The 20,450-nt window shown below is 40.0% G+C and overlaps 2 protein-coding genes and 1 long non-coding RNA gene across 5 annotated transcripts; 1 reads left to right on the top strand and 2 right to left on the bottom strand.

Annotated features, from left to right (window-relative positions):
• Positions 1–5,386: 5,386 nt before the first annotated feature.
• Positions 5,387–8,385, bottom strand: LOC309690264 (solute carrier family 25 member 53-like). Of its 2 annotated transcripts, none has more exons than XM_082507237.1 (3): positions 8,265–8,385; positions 7,581–7,870; positions 5,387–7,447 (listed from the first exon to the last, which is right to left on the bottom strand). In XM_082507237.1, exon 3 carries the CDS (start codon positions 7,438–7,440, stop codon positions 6,559–6,561), a length of 882 nt encoding a protein of 293 aa, XP_082363363.1. In that variant the 5' UTR covers positions 7,441–7,447; positions 7,581–7,870; positions 8,265–8,385; the 3' UTR covers positions 5,387–6,558. The 2 variants fall into 2 exon arrangements, with proteins under 2 accessions (XP_082363363.1, XP_082363362.1); XM_082507236.1 differs by having other exon boundaries at positions 8,170–8,385.
• Positions 8,386–9,210: 825 nt separating this feature from the next.
• On the bottom strand, positions 9,211–13,120 carry prps1b (phosphoribosyl pyrophosphate synthetase 1B). 2 transcript variants are annotated; one of them, XM_082555425.1, is made up of 7 exons: positions 12,771–13,120; positions 12,154–12,343; positions 11,501–11,599; positions 11,149–11,273; positions 10,794–10,967; positions 10,447–10,606; positions 9,211–10,298 (listed from the first exon to the last, which is right to left on the bottom strand). In XM_082555425.1, exons 1-7 carry the CDS (start codon positions 12,890–12,892, stop codon positions 10,206–10,208), a joined length of 963 nt encoding a protein of 320 aa, XP_082411551.1. In that variant the 5' UTR covers positions 12,893–13,120; the 3' UTR covers positions 9,211–10,205. The 2 variants fall into 2 exon arrangements, with proteins under 2 accessions (XP_082411551.1, XP_082411552.1); XM_082555426.1 differs by having other exon boundaries at positions 12,160–12,343; positions 12,771–13,118.
• Positions 13,121–17,583: 4,463 nt separating this feature from the next.
• Positions 17,584–19,537, top strand: LOC309691487. Its single transcript, XR_014272024.1, has 3 exons — positions 17,584–17,884; positions 18,684–18,763; positions 18,977–19,537. It is a non-coding gene; the product is annotated as an uncharacterized lncRNA (long non-coding RNA).
• Positions 19,538–20,450: the final 913 nt, after the last annotated feature.

The following is a 20,450-nucleotide window of genomic DNA, read 5'->3' on the forward strand; positions in this document are numbered from 1 at the left end:
AGATCCTGACAGATCTCGGAAAGAGAAAACGTGCATACCATCATCCCTCTCAAAAGAAGCCTAATTTATTATTCATGATATTGAACAGGTTTCATTACAACACAATGGAACATGTAAATCTGCACGACCTTTAACAAGTATGGTAAAAGCATTTTGAACAAAGTTAGACAGTGTAAAGTGTGTCTTTGCTCTCAAGCATTTGTGCACCACTATATGAACATGTCCCAGCAGGCTTGCTGCGGAAAAACACAGACTGCACTATCTTAAGCAATCCACACACACAGGAGCCTGATGGAAAACATGCCCAGTCGATGAGCTGCGAGATAAATTTGTGCTTTCCAAAACATTTTAAAGGCAGAATGCAAATAATCTAATTTTAGTATCCTGACTTTACATGCATAGAGACAGTGTAAATGATGCCCTGCACATGTATGCTAAATTCCAGTATCGAAAGTAAACTAAACTCTAAAGTCAACTAAAAATCCTTGTTGGCAATCTGCAGTGTGCCCACGCCTACAGCTCGTTCACTCCCGTTTTTTCTGCAGGCTTAAACCTGTTGTATATCTAGATGAGGTATCTGGAATGAAATGTTTGCAACCCCAAAGAATATGAAAGCTTAATATGAATGTTAATAATTAATTTTCTTAGTCCTAGTCACTCCAATAGCAAGAGGTTGTCCAAGAATATTTTGGTACCAGTATTGGCAGTGAAATTTATCTGTGTCTTTCACTGCCTTAAACCCTCATTTTCTTTATTATGCATGCTGAAAAAAAAAAAAAATCCTAAAATGAACCTCAGGCTTTATTGCATATTGAAAAATTAACAGCAACATTGCGTGTAACTGTAAGTGCTGACGAGAAAGGAAAGAGTAGATAATAACTGAGCACTCGTGTCCGAGTGAGCTTTTAAGCATCAGGTGTCGATATCTGTTTACACAGCCATTTAAATGATATGTAGGTTTGCTTTTATGCATTATAAATTTTTAATTTTCAACTAATGCTTCATGCTTGTTTGTATCTTTTCTCTGATGCTTTTAAATTCCAGTTTCTTTCCAAAGTTTTTATTTAAACGAGCCCATCATATGCATTTGCTTTCCTCAAATACTTTAACTGGTGAATGTGAAAATCAGTCTATAAAGTTTTTTTTTTAAATGAAGATGCCAAGTTGCTCAAATAAGTTTCATTGGTTTCATTTTTAACAAAGTAACTCAAAGTTTTTGAACATTTTTTTATTAAAAACAATATCATCTTTTATGTCCTTTTTCATAAAACATCCTGAATGGCACCATTTACAGGCATACATATGGTATAGTAATATAACATGATTGATGAATTTCCAATGTTGAAATTATGATTCCCCCCCCTCCCTTTTTTGCTCAAGTCTACACCCTGTATAATGTTTATCATGCCCTGTTCAACCCTTTTCTACACTGCATTGCAAAACAATAAAATGCATCCATTGCCTTAATTTAGTCACAGAGATCTTTCCCATAGCGTCAACCCAAACACCATTTCAAAGCAAAGACAGCGTGGCACAGAAAACTGAGGCAGAGGTGGGGATGGTTGGGCTTGGAAGACGAGCAGGTAGCGGGGGGGGGGGGGGGGGGGTCGATTGAAGGAGACTCATGACTCTCTTCAGTTTCCTTGCTGCATGGCTTTCTTCTCCGCTTCAATTTCTGTGAGGAAGAAAAAACAAAAATTTTAAATATTGCCAACCATAACCCACTTGCTGTATTAAGCACAGAGGGCTAGTGAAGCTCCCACTGAGTATATTAACCCAACTCAAGGAATGTTTGTTTACTAGTCAATTCACTGCAATTCTTCATGCACAAAGAGACATTCTGTCTGTACTGCATTACGGCAGTTATCCTGCTGCTGTCCAGTTAACACCCTTTGAGTCATCCACTCATTTCTATAGATGGCGTGGTATCTGAATAGATTATCTTCATAGCCACTTTCTTTTTGTTGCAATAGGCGTGACAGAAATGAATGAATAACATTTTCATATCACTTCCACATTTTCCACTTTCAACTGTGAATGCATCGCGTCACATTAACAGATAAATGAGCACAACATTATGACACGAGTGCTCACATACCTCTGAGCCACAGACAGAGCTAAAAATGGGGCCTTGTAGCTCTACTTTACAGCCAGAAGTGCAAACCACTTCTCTGGATGAAGATGATCGTCTGTGCCTAAAGTCCAATTTTTGTCCTAATGAAGCAATGAGAAACGTTGCTGTCTGGATGGCAGCACCGCATATCACATATCTAAAAAAGGCTTTAGAACTCATAAAGAGGACAGCATGCACTGACAGTGCCACCTGCTTCTGAGCCTCTTCTCTCTTATAGTAGCCACAGCTGTGTTCAGATTAAGAAAGATTGAGTTAGACAGCAGGGAGCTTCACAGCCTCAGAGGGGAAGGATGGGCATTTTGACACACTTTCATTCTCCTCTTTCTGCTGCTGCATGTCACGCCAGAGATGAACACTGCTTTTTAAAAAAAAAAAAAAAAAAAAAAAAAAAAAAAAAAAAAAATTTAAAATAAAATTAAAAAAAAAAAACCAAAAAAAAAACAAAACACCATTGTGCAGTTTATGATTGGGGTTTCTGTTTATTTGCTCTAAAATTTGTATTCTTCCACTCTTAGTGGTAGATGGCAGGTTAGAGTTTCAAGAGTGGGAATATGCGTGCGTTTCTTCCTTACAGGTTGGTGCTAAGTACAAGGTCTCAGGTAGTTGGGTGTGGTCCTTGTTTTGCAATATTTGCAGTTACCTTTATTTAAAAAAGAAAAAAAAAAAAGGCAGGGAGGAGTTGAGCCAACCAGTGAGCCAGAGTAAAGGGGAAAGGTGAAAGAAGTAAATGAGAGGCTTGTTTGGAGCACACTTCTTTTGTCTTAAAGACCTACCCTCCTTTGTTGGAAGGTGGTTCTTTTCTTGCGTGTTAGTCTTCTTTAGCTTTTGCTTGTTGAACTGCTCCACTTCCTGGTTGACTGGGTTGCTGTCGCTCATTTTGGAGGAGTTCTATAAAACAGAAAAGGGGAGATTTAAGAGAAGAATGTGTGTGCTTTCAAGATCTCACTGACATGCTAAGATCTTGTCTGCAGTGCATGCCCATACATGTACACAAACCAAGTTCCACCTGACGTGAGAGAAAAAAAAAAAAAAAAAAAAAAAAAAAAGGTTGTGAACCATGCAGTCACCTGAAACAACAAGTATCTGTACCTCTATCTCACCACGGTGAACTAACGTGATGTAGTGTTTAACTGGGTGGCATTCAAATCCACAAATGGCTCTTGTTAACAGAGAAAAATGGTGCGTCTGTGCACTGATTTGCATTTATGTACAGTTATTAAAGAGATACGGAGAATTTTACACCTGTGCCAACTAAGCAAATAAGATTAGAAGCGCATGTGCATTGGAACAAGTTTTATAGGAATTTAATATTTCCAGGAGGACTGAAGTCAGGGCATAAATACTGCAGTATTAGGAAATTCAGTGACCTATCCCATTAGGGGAGCGTCTGTCTTCTTTGCTGTCCACAGCAATAGACCGCACAGAATAATGGGTGCATTTTTATTTTTAACACCACCCTAGGGAAAAGACCCCTTAAAGACCAGGCTGTCTAGGAAAATTAACCTTAGGTAGCCTGATAAAGACTTATAGACAGCCCTAATCTGCGGGCAGAGAAATGAGGCACTGTCAGGCATCTGTACACACCCTGCGCCATAACTGAAGTGACTAACACACCAGTGAGTGTACTAAAAGAGATACATACCAAAACGTTGCATAACGTATTTCATATTTTAATACACAGCACATAAATAATCACTTAAAATAAACAATTCGTTCGCATTTTTTTCTTAGCAATTAAGAAAAAAATAATTTATCAGCAGGCTAAGACAGCTGGAAAAACAAAACAATTTAAAGAGTTTTACCTGGTGTAGGACCGCGTTGCAAGACAATCTTTAACAGGTAACTGTGTGTGTGTGTAATCCGTGCAAAACCAACGGTTTAAATAGAGACAACACGCCCTTGTGCACGCCAACATGGACACCGGTCCTCTGGCTCTCATTGGCTTTCAAAGCTCAGAAGGCGAATTTTAATTGGACACTCTTGATGTCTCACCGCCCTCTCAAACCTCCTTAAAAATGATATGTTGGGTCAAAGTTCTTCCTATGCAGTGTTGCAATCGTATGATGAATTCCTTCACGTATCCGCACGTTTGGAAAAACGGACACCTATTGTAGGTGATGTGATGGATTTCACGTTTTTCTCTTTTAGCACAGTACCATCTAGTGGGCTACAGGGTTATGACAAGCCAACTTAAAAATAATCATAACAAGAAAGGGAAAGAAACCAGTTAAAGTCGAATGACTGTAATTTGTTAATGCACTTGGTGGGAAAACACCGATACTTTCCAGTAACTGTTATTTTGTTTGGCAGTAAATAGGGGAAAATATGCTGTTTTGACAGTCAAATACATGTTCTTTTACTGTTATACGCTGTAAGCAAATTATATACCTTCAGGGGAAGCAGCTGCATGCTCTTGGGGTGTGTGTGTGTGGGGAACCTAGCTAAACAAGAGGCAGCAAAGAATTATTTTCCTGATTCATCCAGTCGGGATGTGTTTGGACATTTCCACAAGCAAGAGCAGGAAAATTCCTCAAAGGAAGGCCCCACTTAGCCCTGCCCCAAAACCTTCTTGCTGTCAGGAAACAGTGCAGTAGTGACCGAAACTTAGCTTTATTTTCTTACAGTCTTTAATTCATAATATGTATATGATGATTCATGGTCACCATATATATTGAGACCATACATGGCTTAATACCTTGGTTTTTTTTTTCAGAAGGAAATTGTTTATCTTGCAAAAAGACGGCAATCCACAGATGTAAACGGCACATAGATTTATGGGGTCTTATGCTAAGGATCAGTATAAAAGGATCATTTAAAAATAATAATAATAAAACAACAGGTGAGTTAATGGGTCACAGTAGGTTGTCCTCTTTAGCACATAAAATGCCCAGAATAAAAATGACATTTCACACAAACAAAAGACATTCAAATTAACTTTTTAAAAAGTAAAACAACAATGATTATTACCTTCAATCATTGGCTACAGAAAGACTGACAGTCCTGAGGAAATAACAGATTACATTAAAAAGTGTAAGACTGAATATAATTCAGTATAGTGCCAGTGTTTTACACTGAACTACAACATAACTCCCTCTGTGCACAGAAAACCTGTTTCATAACACATAATAATAGTACCTTACGACTTGCAGTTTGCACTCTCGTCAATGGGTGTGCGTGGTCAAGCTGTACCTGGCTGATATTAACAACTCGCTTGTTGTAAATGACCTCATAGAAGCATAGAAAGAGGTAGGACAAGCATAAGTCAATGTGTCAGCTATAAGCAGACTAAGCAGCTGGTTGTGGGCTCCCTCACCAGCAGGGGGCCCCCGAGAGCATTTGAAATGTCACACAATGCAGGTTAATAAATGTTAAATTTTTGTGATATATAAGTTGTATTCATGAAAGAGAAAGCTAAATATTTTTGATACATATTTTAATAAAATGACAGGTTAATGCTACTGGTTTGATCACTTTCACTGTCATAGCTGCGGCCACGTTCATGCCCACTATAAGTATTTTAAAGTAGACCGCAGCAAATATGTAAAAAAAAAAAAAAAGACTTATTTTGCTAAAAAGAAAAAAAATGAGGGGGAAGCATTGGGATAAAGGTATGTTTATGAATTAATATACTTTTCTGCCATTCTGCACATTTTAAAAACAGTATGAACAGTCAGATGTTTTGAATTTACAAAAGTTAACTTGGTTTATTTCTTTCCACTACACTAGAAAGGCATGATCATGTATGACATGACAAATGATCGAACATGGACAATTCATGGATAATTGTGGCTGCGCTAAAGTGGGTGGTTGATGGGCCCCAAATCAAATTCTGCTTTAGGCCCCAAAAAATCTTGGACTGCCCCTGCAGAACTACATTGTGGCTGTGTGATGACATTACCAGCAGTGCACAATAATCCTAATTCTCAGGTAGTAGAAAACTAATCTGTGTTTCTGACTATATTATGGCATCCGTTCTTTAAGCCTGGCTGGCTTACAGCAATTCTTGTTTTTTGAGTCCTAAGCAAAATTTCTTTCCTTACAAAACAATAAAAATTCAAAGCATATGTGACTGACAACTTCATCAAAGGAGAACTATTCAAACCCATCTCTGAGACCAGAAGTCTTAGCAGTGGTGCTGTCAGCTTGATAGCACATTTTGACACAGAAAATTAGCTTGTTAGTATGACTGCATTTTCTTCACTCACTGCAGTAAACATCAGAGAAGCGCAGGTGGAAGTAATATATTGAATAATTGTTAAAGTTATGGTTTCAGAGTACCGGAATTGCTTGTGGTAGTTCACTCCCACACTATAAAGGCTTATCAATACGTTTTTTTTCTTGCAGTTATAAGTCAAAATGTCTCCTGTGAACAATATCAAAATTGAATACACTTCTGTGGATAAAAATGTCTGGAGCACGTATCTTCAGCCTGATCGTTTCTCCTGCCTGTCATAAATGGCAGTGGTGAGTCCCCAAGTGATGCACGACCTCAGGATAACCATGGAACCTCCTCGATACAGTAACGCCAAACTCCTATTACGAGATTTCCAGAGCAGAGCCCAGCATGCTATGACCCCTTTAACGTCCCCACCTACTTGTGACTGCATGTTTGCCACAAGCACAGAGAGTGGATACAGAGTCAAGCTGACTGCCACTGATATCACTGTTCCTGAGATGAAAGAGGAGGCCATTGGTGAGACCCCCTGCTCCGCCACAGCAACACACACAGGCCCCTTCAGTCCAAAGTAGAGGGAGCTGCCGAAGGCGTTGCGGGCTGCAATGGGCAGGAAGGCTCTGTAGTAGCCCAAAACAATCCCCTCTGCCTTTAGCCTTAGAAGGACGCTCTTGAACGAGGGTAGACGACTGTCATTCTGGCTGTTCTGCAGCACATTCTGAACACGCTCAAAGGGCGTAAAAACCACGGCTTCTACAACACCTGCCCCAAACCCTGCCAGAGCAGGAAGGGCCTTGGCAGAGATGACATTCTGGGATGACAGAGGGAGCTGTCGGAGGAGGGTATCCTGGAGGCCAAAGAGCAGTGTGCCGTTCAGCGTCCTCATCACTAACGGTGGAGCCACACCCCTATAGAGCTTCACAGGGCCCTCTCTATAGAGCTGTGCCACTGCCTTGTGAACTGAGGTGTTGTGGATTTGTTGACGAAAAACAGTCTTATAGACAGGAAAGACGATAAGGGTGGGAAGGGTGGACAACAAGCTGGAGGTTCCTCCATGCAAGTAGCTCTGGAAATGAACAATTAGGTTGCCAAGTGCCTCTTCTTCTTGTTTACTCTCAGAACCGCCGGCCATTATTCTCCTTAGAGAAATTAAGCAGATCCAGTCAGGCATGCACAGTCAGTTATAAGAGAAAAATGAATGAAAAAAGCCATTTACAACACTTAGGTTAAAAAAACTCAATTTACAGTGTGTGATCATAATCATTTACTTACTCTGTCAGCTGTCTCCACCAGAAAAACAATTCGTTATTTTCCACAGATCATTGTAGGAATGTGGAGGCAGAATAGGTGTGTCGTTATTGTATTTTCCAGTGCTGCATGAGGAGAGGGTATTTCTGCTTGTGCCCGTAGTTACCACAGATGCTCCTCCGATAAGTGGTCCACAATAGAATTCCTTCTTCTTCTTCTTCTTCCATTTTTAAAGGCAGCCTGCATCCAACGATGTTGCACTACTGCCATCTTCTGGGTTTTACTCCCACATCACTTCTATATCCTTAGATCCTCTTGATGAGTCCAGCATTAAACAAAAAATGAAATATCTTTAATTCATCTTCTTTCATATCATATCTAACCGCAATATACCCATACACTCTAAAACCCCCAAAAAGGCTTCAACCATGTTTCCTGAATACAAATGTCAGATTTTTCTGTATGATTGTATATAAACTCTTTAAAAATCTTGACCATTTGACAAAAGACTCCTTGTATTCCACTTTAGGATTAATGTGGTTATAAAAAATTAACCACCACATTATCCCTCTTGACTTCCGTGACTACTTAGTCCCCCCTTACATCCACTCACCTGATATTCTTCTTATCTAAACTATGGCATGCTGCCTTAACAATAATCTGAATCCTCTCCATCTTGGACTTCACATCTGATTTTGCATTTATTACCTCTGCAGTGAATGTCACCATCTTCCTCTATTTTCCTTTGAACCATTTCCATTACTTGTTTCTCCCCTAACCTGGGTCTGCAATGGGATTAGAGAGCAAGGCGCACTGAGCGTTGATCTGCTGGTGTCTGTGACTGACCCCGCCCCCTTTAGAATAATCATTGGACAAGACGAGCTACGTCACGACACAATGGATTGGTTGTATCATCTGTCAGTCAAGACCGCTTTTTCCCCCCACACCGAGCTTCGGGAGAAGGGTGCGTCCCATGAAGAAATTGTTTCCGGCAGGCTCATGTTCCACGGAGTTTTATCAATGCCAAGCTAAAATATTTTAGCAATTTTAAGAAAATATTTAAGTTACTAATCCAATAACTGATAACGGATGTATAAAGAACCTCATCTTCCCTTTCAAAATATAAATTTATCAGCAGACTCTACAGATTGCAAGAATATCTGGTGGGCAAACAAACAGACAGCCCTCTATATTTGGATTACATTAAAAAATGGCATCACAAAATATTACGGTAAAATGCAGGAGTAATATAAAATAATACAAAGTATCCTTGGTTACTAAAAAGAATAAAATAAGCCAGGTTACAGGAAAAAGGACATTGTGGAAATTAGCTATAAGCTACATCCAGTCTAATTAAAGTATTGTGCATTAGTGCTATGCCATACTGCAGATTTTAGTTTTGATCTGATACCAAGTAAATGCAGGATCAGTATTGGCATTTACAACATACCAATACTGATACTTTTACCCTACATCGATGGCTTATACAGGGGAGAACAGTACGTGTCATGATTGATCAGATGAATAATCAATGTGTAAATGCTGAACACATTTTAATGAACAGGTTGTGATTTTTACTTTCCAGAATAACAAATATATATATCCCTTTCAACTTTCATGTGTCTAAGCAGAAAAAAGACATAGAAGAGCCATGTTTAAGATCTGATGCATATTTAATTGTATTAAGAATGCATTCATCAAATAACTGGCACATTCAGTCTACTGAAAAAAATAAAAACACAAAGATTTGGATTATGCACATAACTGACAACTCCTTCCTCCAGACAAAGAAATAAAAGGCAGGTGAACATTTCTGAAGGAAGCTCCAGCCTGCAGAGACCCCAAGCTAAAAACCAAACAACCCAACTATGGAAGGCTCCTCACAGACCCCCGAGGACACTGGGCAAACCCCACTCAATGAGGGCACCTCAAGAGCCGAAAGAAATATCCAAAATTATTGTTTTCAGCCTGCTAAGACAAACCGAAGTGCTTTGTCCAATGGGAATCCAAACAGAAACATGGGAGGGAGGGAAATAAAATAAAGCAAGAAAAATATTTTCATTTCAGACTGTTGAGGCACACTTGGTTGAGTGGAGCTTCAGTGGCACTGTAAACTCTCTCAAAACACATTCACTTCAGTAATTATAATCTTTTAAACAGCAGTGGATAAAACAAGGAACAAAAAAGAACTACTCTCGTTCAATGTAACAAAAAGCACTGTAACAGCTTCATATAGCAGAAGCTTCTCCTGACCACTGGAGCCGTCCAGGGTTATTCATATTAGCTCTTTGACAACAGACTGAAATTACTCCTGCAGAGGTGAGATGGTCAGGAGAAACTCTGGATCGAAAAGTTATGAATGAAGAACAAAGTTCACAGTGGATAAAACACCATTTATCCATATAAAATAAATATGCCAGCCTGAATTAGTAGCTTGTGATTGCTTTGGCGCCCGAGGTGTGATGGTACACCGTTGAAAGGGAAAGGACTTAAAGTGAGGTGGGGCCAGCGTTAGTAACAGACATGACATTTCTTTTCCCTCCAAACAATTAGCTGAACATCTTTGTTAATGGTTGTGTTTGAGTTGGGGAAAATCCCTCTTCTCTTATTTGGTGTTAACAGCACAAGGTTGATGGTAGACAGCTTTTGTTACAAGGGAACGTGGCTAAACAGGTACGACACGGACTCGCCGTTGTGAGTTCTGCGAATGGCCTCAGCAAGGATCATGGAGATGTCAATAACCTGAAGGCAAGAAAGAACAAGATGTCACACAAACTGTAAGACACTGTGCAGCTTCAAACACCAGCTTTCCAAAAATGCACACAGCAACCTGACGTTTTTCAGCTCTTATGTCAATTTCTGTTCTGGAAACGGTTTTCAATTTCCTGACCTGTATTTTGGAACAATGCTTCATCTTCTCCTCTTGAGGGATCGTATTGGTGACAACCACAGCTTCAAAACAAGCATTGTTGATGCGGGAGATCGCTGGGCCAGAAAAGATGCCATGAGTTAAGATGGCATACACCTTAGTTGCTCCAGCAGAAATGAGTCTAAAAGAGAGAAAGAGCAAGATGCATTACGAGCCTCCATATCACTGGACACAGTCTGCAAAACACATGTCTAAATGGGATTCAGTAATGATCACTTAGTTTCCATAGTAGCCCAAATAGCTCTGCGTCTTGCACTGGAGCAAAGCTCAAAATTTACTTGATTTAAAAGATTAAGAAAGTGCTTTACTTGTCAGCAGCATGGCAGACTGTGCCACATGTGTCGGCCATATCATCCACAAGAATGGCGACCCGATCGGTCACGTCTCCGACGAGAACCATGCGGTCCACCTCGTTCGCCTTTTTCCTTTCCTTGTGAATAAGAGCAAAGTCCACGTTCAACCTGTCTGCTATTGATGTGACCCTGCAAAAGAAAAAGCAAGCATTGCACCAGTTAAAGTTCTGTGTTTAAACTACTTTTACATATCAAATTAAACTCCTGTTGAGATAGGTAAAGCCAACAGAATGTTAATCTAAATTAAACTCTAGAGAAGATATGGAAAGGTTAAGCTATGGTTAAAGGTAGAACTCCTGTGGGAGCATACCTCTTGGCTCCTCCTGCATCAGGTGAGACAATGATGCAGTTTTTCCACTCTGGGATGTTCTCTTTAATCCATTTCAGAACAGCTGGCTCTGCATACAAGTTATCAACGGGTATATCAAAGAATCCCTGCAAATAAGAGATATACACACACACACACACACTGGTTAAACATATGGGCTTTCATTTTCTTTTATAGTATCCAAGTAAACAACAAGATTCACAATGCAAATTTTCACATGTCAGCCACATGGGAGTTTAAAATGCAAACCAAAATGGTGATTTTGCAGGGCTGACCAATTGGAGGGCGGTGTATGAGAAACAAGTCTGTTTGCATGTACTGTTGTGTTGCTCACCTGGATCTGTGAAGCATGCAAGTCCATTGTGATTATATGGTCAGCGCCTGATACTGACAACATGTTGGCCACCAGCTTGGCAGAGATAGGGGCACGGCTCTGTAATGAAAATAGCTCTTGTTAGTCACATGGAATAAGTAAACTGGCAAGCAGTGCTCAGTTCTAAAAATAACACTTAAGAGAGCTTAGCAGTTCAGTAAAATTATAGCAGACAAATGCTGCAGGTTACCCTGTCATAGTGACACTATACATTAGTACTGACAATATAAGAGGTAGATGGGTTGATTTAGCTACAAAAGGCATTCATTAGAATAGCCAAAACAGTTGAGAATGATGGCTTTGGCCCTGCTACAAAGCAAACTCACATTGCAATATTATATTAACATTTTTTATTTAGTAGATTAACATGTAAAAACATTTGATTTGTGCTGTATGATTAAAATGCCAAAAAGGGAATAAATAAAAATCCAAACAGCTGCATGGGGAGGTATGGAAGTGCAATTCAAGTTAACTTAGCAAACAATACAAAGGAGGGAACAAAAACAAAGAAAAGCAAATATGCCCTGTTGGCTGATGGGCATGGCTGCAGGCTTCTTGTCATGGTGCTGGATGGCAAATGGCATGACAGAAGTAAGTAGACAGATATCCCTCACCCCCACCTTGTCCTTCTTGTCCTGCCGGGCGTACGGAAAGCAGGGGATGACAGCAGTGACCCTGGAGGCGGAGGCAATCTTGCAGGCGTTTATCATGATCAGCAGCTCCATCAAATTGTCATTGATCTCTCCACAGCCACTCTGTACGATGTAGACATCCTCCCCACGCACGCTCTCCCCTATCTCCACGCTGCCAGAGGAGAGAAGGTGACAAAAATAAACAATTAGGGATAAGGAGCTAACACATCATGGCAGGTAGGAGATGGATGAGGGAGAGTAAACAGTGGCTCGTGTTTGCCTTTGTGATCTGATCTGCACAAGCGTTAAACTGAGGGTAAAAAAAGAAGCATGCAGTCCGGAAATGACAGTCTCTAGACGGTACATGATGGCACTTTAAACCTATTTTGAGGCGGCTTTGGTGCTGAGAATTAGCTGGTTAGCATTAGTTCTGTGGAACGCATGGACTACAAGTTCCTGACAACAGTGCGCGGCACTTTCACCGTGACACCACGTTTCCCATTAATACATGTCGCTAGGCTACGATATTTGCCTACCAGACACACCTCTAAAATCTAAGCCTTTTTAAAAGTAGCTACAAAACAAAGAAAACAACTCACCATGTTTCCTGGTTGCTAAATTTCTTTGTTACAACCTTTCCCAGCTCGAGACCGAGGCGGTCCGCTATTTTCTGAGACAGGTCCGGGTGTGAGCTACCGCTAAATATTTTGATATTCGGCATTTTTCTGTGGTCCAGGGCGTCGTCCAGTCCAAGCGGGCTGCAGCAGCGAGCGGTTGTCGGGTCAGAGCGATGGAAGAGTCCAAGACAACAACTGGGAATTGATCAACAGTTGAAGAGCTACTCTTAGCGAGCTTAAGTGTGTTCCCTACCTATCCACCATTATGTCCCACACATCCCGCGTGCAGCTTCCTCTGAAGGTGGCGCGCACGCTTTTGCTGACGTCGACACCGTAATTACGTCTTCCGGCCTTGACACAGTCACGTGAGCGAGCAGAGTCTAGAAAGCTCGGAAGTTTAGACGGGTAAAAATGTAATAATTAGTCCACACGCAACTATATAAATAGATGTGTTTGGTTTTTTCAACTTTTTTTGCGAGTTGTACATTTTATTGTATGATATTAAAAACATGCCTGAAATTGACATTAGTAAATCTCCTCTTTTTAGATTTTACCACAGCAGACCATCTGCACCCCATCCCTACTATCCACCGCCTCTGCACGTCCTTCTGTATTACATCTATGAAGCTCCTCTGTGGTCTTTCTCTTTTCCTCCTGCCTTGCAGGTCCATATCCATTATACCTCCTCTGCATGTGTCCAAACCATCTCATTTTTACCTCTCTAACTTTGTCTACAAACTGCTCAACTTCCGCCGTCGCTTTCTCATTTTTAATCTTGTCCATCCTACTCACTGCCAATAAAAAAAACTTAGCATCTTCATAGTTTCTGTAGATCTACAAATACACTGTGCAACTCCAAGATGAAGCAAATAATTAACAATTTGTAACGTAGCAGATGTGCATCTGTTTTTTTTTGTTTTGTTTCCGATTTTCCTCCCTAAGGGCAGGAAAAAAAAAACTTATGTTTAACCAAATCAAGGAAGAAGGCACATGGATTTACTCAGGGGGAATTTTTATTGACAGGGTTTTTTTGGAAGTGGGGGGGGGGGGGGGGGGGGGGGGTGCATGCAAACATGCAGTAACATTTGCAACCCCCTTTACTACATTACCAACAACTCAAAACTCCTCACCTAAATCAGACAGCAGACTCCTGACTTTGACATTTTAAAGTGCACGTCTAATAAAGGAACATCACTGGATATTAGACACAGCTTTTAAAATAAGTAGAGAGCCCCTTAACCTTGGCCAAACTTGTTGATTCTGCAGAACTGGGCAGTTTTGTTGAGGGCTTTTTTTCTTGAGGTTTTGTTTGTGTTTCTCTTTTTCTTTCAATTTTACAACATGGAGTTGTCATGCTAGTTTTGTCTCAGGTTTCCACCTTAAGGCGGAGTTTCAAATTCAAATCAAATTCAAATTTTATTTGTCACATACACAGTCATACACCGTACGATATGCAGTGAAATGCTTAGACAACTGCTCGTGACCTGAAGAAAAAAAAGAAAAGGCTATGAATAAGATAGGAAATAAATATGAAAATTAAAAAGGGTAAATTTAACTAGGAAGGAATAAAATAAAATATAAAAATTAAAGTTAAAAATGAAATAACTGTACAACACAAATTAGAAAGAAGGGTAAATTTAACTGGGAAAGAATAAGATAAAATATATAAATTAAAGTTGAAAATAAAATAACTGTACAACAAAATACACAATACACAGTATAGAAATATATAAGAATGTATGAAGAAATATAAATATATATATACACAATAACAGCAGCTGTACAAGTATTAACTGGAAATGAAGAATATAATGTCCAGTGTTGTGCAATCCACAATTGTAAGTGTCTTGTGCAGTGCAAATATGCTTAAAGTGATGAGTGAAAACAATGTCCAGAATGTCCAGTGTGTGTGTAAGAACCATATGTGTGGGTCAGTACTGTGTGGTGGTGTGATTGAGAGACCGTATCGCCTGCGGGAAGAAGCTCCTCCTCAGTCTCTCTGTGTTGGTCTTCAGGGAGCGGAATCACTTTCCTGACCTCAACAGAGAGAACAGTCTGTTGTTGGGATGGCTGAGGTCCTTCACGATCTTCCTGGCCTTGGTCCAGCACCGCCTGCTGTAGATTGAGTGCAGGTCAGGGAGCTCGGAGAGGATGGTGCGCTCAGCTGATCGCACAACCCTCTGTAGAGCTCGTCTGCCCTGCAGGGTGCTGTTCCCAAACCAGATTAAGATGTTTTCGCAGTGTGGGTCAACACCTCCTCACCTGTTGGTAGTTGATTCATCAGGCTTCAAGTGTAAGAAGGACAGGCCATAGTTCCCTAACAGACTGTTCCCATTAAACTGGTGACTCTAGGGCACTATCAGTCTTGTTTGATCTCATCCTTTTATTCTTCTGCCCTTCTTAGCTGCTCATTTGAGAGCCCCATTTGGAGCATGCTGGCTTGAGAATCAACTTTCCCGCAATCTGGTAACAACTCAAGCTGTTTTGCGTCTCTTTCTCACTGCTACCTGGACCTCTGGATGTCTGTGACCCAGACTCAACCTGCCTGCCCGCTCTCCACCTGCTCTCCAAGGAAACCCACCTGCTGATCTAGTACTTCCTCCATATTCTGCCACTTCGCAGCCTCAAGTTAGATTTGGTCTGCTTCAGTTTAGAACCTGCAATATTCACAGTGTCACTCTCTCTCACCTTGTAAACCTCCTGTGTTCCTATACTCATTCCACCACCACAGTCCCTTCCCTACTTACTCACGAAGTCTGCTTTGTGGATCCAGCCAATCTCACATTATGACAAAACTTTAACCTTGTGAGATATAACAACATTGCCTACTCTGATGTGACTAAACTTAGTAATCCTTTAGACCATGATGGAAGAGACTAACTTTATTATTAGAGTGTCTCTCCTAGACAGAGTTACTGCATTACAGTTTTACCCAAGAAACTCAATGTCAGGAGTCAGGACACAACTGTGAGTGAGTTCAGTAATATGCAAAAACAGAATAAGAATAAGCTTTATGAAAGTATTTCCAAAACATTGACTCAAGCAAGTATTTCTACTACATTTCCATAGAGTTTGGCTTCCAGTATCTGCAAGGAGGAAGACAACAAACATGCATGTACTGGTAAACAAGAAAGTTTTACTGCTATCCATGCTCTCTGTCAGCAGTACCACCACATGGAGGAGAAAAACAATCTGACAATGAATAAAGGGTTGATAAACTGTTGATAACTAGAGGTTAGAAGTTCTCCCTCGGCCATGCCAACTCGTGGAAAAGAGATCAGTGCCTATGCACATGCACACAACTGATAGAACATACAGGTTGAGTAAATAGAGGGAGGCAATGACAGTGTTATTGCTTAGATGTTAAGACATTTTGTAGACCTATTTGTCTCTCCAGTCGTACATTTTATTGCTTCATTTCTGCCTTAAACTAAACCCAACCACAAAGCAAATACTAAAAAAAGAATAATAGCCTGGTACTAATAGGAAAACTGAAGCAGGTTTGCTCATAATCATTCTTCCTGTTCATACTGGTCAGGGATTGTTTCATTTTAAGGCAACTTTAAAGTGAATGATTGGGGTGGGCAATAAGCACAAATAAGGAGTAATTAATTTTGTGTCAGATCTATAATAAAGCCTAGGTTTGATTTAACACTTCTTATTCTTCAGCAAGTTTCCACCATTTTTCTTTCTTTCATTATGTTCCTTTTTATCCAGGTTTCACATCCACCAATTGGTGGTGCCTTCCCCCAGAATAGAAAGGCACCACTTGAAGAAAGCCTATTAAAGGACAATGCTAGAGTGTCTCTCTGATTCCTAAGTGTCAATAGAAATTCTCCAATCTAGTTTAAAGCATACCACAACCTCCTTAAATTTGCATTACTCTCACACTGTTTTCATCTGCTGTAACATGAAAGTCTTGTGATCTTATACAAGAACACGGAGCATTGTGTAACCAGGCCAGGTATTTGAGGCCATTCCAGCCTTACATGGTCCTGAGGGTCTGAAAATGTTACCCGGCAAACCAGCCATCCATACTTGAATATACTTTTAAAAGCCATGACTCTAAACTGTTGGTTGTCTCACCCTTAATCATCAAATCACTCTTTTACATTCAGCCCTGGAAATAGTAAAGTAAGCATCAAATATGTATAAAAATTGATTGCATTTCATTGTGCTTGCTATCCTGGCTGGATTAGATATATATTTGGTAAGGGTTAATATAAGCTTTGATTAGGTAGAGTATGATAGGTAGAGTTAGGTAGGGTTAGATGTGGTGAAGCTTTATTAAGCTGCAGCTGTTTGTTTTTTTATTTAGAAGAGATGCACATTTTGCAGCATTTTCAGATTAGCATCTCTGAGAAATAACTTGGCTGACCAAATGTAGTTTAAGGAGCTGTTTTGCCGACACTACACTGTAATTTTTAATATTTTTCATCCACCTATAGATTTTGACAGTCAACCGTGTCACAGAGTGCTCAAACCCTTTAAGTTAGCTGCGATGAAAAAAAAAATCATTTTCTTTGTATTAATATATTGTTTAAATCCAAGTTTTGTCCTGATTTTTCCTAGCACATTAAAAGCTGTAGTCCAAACAGGACAGCTGCTAAAAACATGTTAATTCATAGAATATGTTGTGTTACTGGAGATTAAACAGAAAATAAAATAAAGTGAACTCAAGCTTGAACATGTGCAGCAGCGCTGATGGGGAACATTTTCTGCTGAATCATTACTTTTAGTTCTGTTACAAACTGTGTACTAGTGTTAGGGCTTTGGGGGTTCAGGCCCACTCAATATAGTAATTATGCCCACTCAGCTGAATTCTGCTTATACACTTGAACTATAAGTTACACTAATTTATACAATTTTGTAATGAAAAACATAAACACCCATATCTCCAAAAAGTGTAATGTAGTGTGAGCTTAGTTTAATTATTTGGTTCACTGTAGTTTAGTGCTTTAGTGGGAAGTACTTCATGTGTCTTTGAAGCTAAAATGAGGTCATTCATCAGCTTGTGCAGCTAGTTTTAAAGCATGGTCCTACTGGAAAAATGCAAAACAAATGGAAATGCGGTGCTCACGGTAAACTGCTCAATGGTGAGTTCACTGATCCACTTTCTACATCCAGTGAGAATGTTTCTGCTGTCTCCTGTTTGTCTCTGCAATCCAAGATAGACATTTGTGCGCATTTCTAACTGTGGCTACATTTCTCTATGTGTGTACTATGTGTGTTTATGATTTTAATTATTCACCGAATGCCCCTCTGTCCAACTGATATGATCTGGTCCCAACCCTGATGTGTAGTGAGGTGTTTTCATTGCGTATTTTTGCTTTTTGTAAATGAACGGTTCTATAATCCTCACTCTAAGCTAATCGTGTGTATGCTGTTAGCATTAGCCATGTTGCTAACCAACGGCAGCTACATGTAGCACAAATCAAACAGCGACAGAAAAACACTGACCAGTAAATCCTGTTTTTGAAGAGGAAAATAAAAAACTTAATTGTTAGCATTGGGCATGCTGACTACTGTGCCATAAGGTTAGCATACAGTAGAACAACTGGGATCCATTTAGGGATTGCTATTATAAATGGATGTCATGGATACTCTTATCCACACTCCTTATTGTAAACTAAACAGCATCAAAACGTAGTATGTAAAAAGGAATAGATAAGACTTAATGGATGTTGAATTTTTAATTATGCTTCCAGGCTGTGAAAATGGCTATTTCTATGTTCCTCATTCCATGTGGAAGATAGTCAAAAGATATCGATTGTATTGTATTGCAGAGTAGTCTGTGACTAATACATGGTTTGTTAATCCTCAAGCTGGATGTGGAACAAAATTGCACAATTTTGCACTGTCATCAAAACTAATAACTTTTTGTTCTGTTGGCAGAGGTCTTAGCACATGACTGGTTGTTCCTTCTTTCTGTTTGACAAAACTGCTGACCTGAAGAAAAATACAAACAGGAAAAGGTATTAATTTTCCACTATATTCATTTTCAAAGATGTGTTGTCATAGAGGAATAAGCAGATATTAATAGTAAAATAATTTGACAGTGAGAGTGATCGCAGAAGTAATTATTTTCTTAGGAATGTTCAAAAGTGTCTTGATAATCAATGGTCAAACTTTAAATGCCAAGCAAAGGCTTCACTGCTTAATTTTGTCTACTACCTTATTTACTTTAGGCTACCCTGGACCAATCCTTTATGAGAGAATATCATCACACAATATGTGGCAGGATATGTAAAAAAAAATTAATAAAAAAATGTTAATTCAGATTCTTGCTGGTTAAAAAAGCAGCCTTGTGAGATTTTTGTGTGACTTTGAATCCAGTTTCGGTACTGTAGTAATATTTTTTCTGACTGATTGAAAGTCTGCACAGGTGGAATTAACAATGGCTCAGTCCATTAAGCGTCCAAGTAAATAGCGTTTGAGAAAATCAGAACCTCACACAAAGGGGACTGTAGTCATGCGCTTTATCTGCTGTGAACAGTTTTATTGTGAGTACAAAACTGTGTTTTTATGTCGGGCTTGACTGGTGTGTGAAGTCATTGTTGTTTCAGAAAGGAGGCTCATCAAACTCTTAGTTTCAGTCTAATTTAGTCTAGCAGGTCGCGGCAGATGGCTGTCCCCTGTGAGCCTGGTTCTGTCGTAGGTTTCTTCCTGTTAAATGGGAGTTTCTCATTCACACTATCACCAAGTGCTTTTATTAGGGTCAACTTATTGTTGGGTTCTTCTCTGTATCATTGTGGGGTGTTTATCTTACAATGTAAAGTGCCTTGAGTTTACTGTTGTTTTACTCACTTTAAACTAGATGAATTTTTGTTTTAAAATCTTAAAGTTATTTCAGCCTCATGTTCACTTAAATAATATTAAAGATAGTTTGACACATATGTCTGTGAAGGTTCTCAGTCATCCAGGTCATCGTAGTCAAAGGAGCTTGCAAAGAAAAGCGTCTGGACTTCTTTAAGTTGCTTGAAGACGTTTCACCTCTCATCCGAGAAGCTTCTTCAGTTCTAAGGTCAAATGGTGGAGAGTCCCAGATATAAACCTAGTGGGAGTGACCCCCCACAGAGGGACAAAAGGACCCCCTGATGATCCTCTAATCGCCTGAGCCAAGGTGTGAAACTGGGTGTGGGTCCCAATCAGCCAGAGTTTCGGGTGTGTTCATTGTGAAACCTGGCCCCACCTTATCATGCGAATTCCTGAGATCAGATGGCCCAGGATGTGAGTGGGCGTTAAGGCGTCTGGGAAGGGATCTCAAAACTGGATTATAGATGGCAGAGAGTTGGTGTCGTAAACCCCCGCCTCTGTTCAAAGATGGTCGCTCACAGTGGACATAGATGGCTTCTTTCACTCCTCTTTCAAACCATCTGTCCTCTCTGTCCAAAATGTGAACATTGGCATCCTCGAAAGAGTGTCCTTTATCCTTAAGATGCAGATGGACTGCTGAGTCTTGTCCTGTGGAGGTGGCTCTTCTGTGTTGTGCCATGCGCTTGTGAAGTGGCTGTTTGGTCTCTCCAATGTAGAGGTCTGAGCATTCCTCGCTGCACTGTACAGCATACACCACATTGTTAAGTTTGTGTTTTGGCGTTTTGTCTTTCGGGTGAACCAGTTTTTGTCTGAGCGTGTTGCTGGGTCTGAAATGCACCGGGATGT

This window comes from Aulonocara stuartgranti (genome assembly GCF_965226115.1).
Source record: "Aulonocara stuartgranti genome assembly, chromosome: 2".
NCBI lineage: Eukaryota > Metazoa > Chordata > Actinopteri > Cichliformes > Cichlidae > Aulonocara > Aulonocara stuartgranti.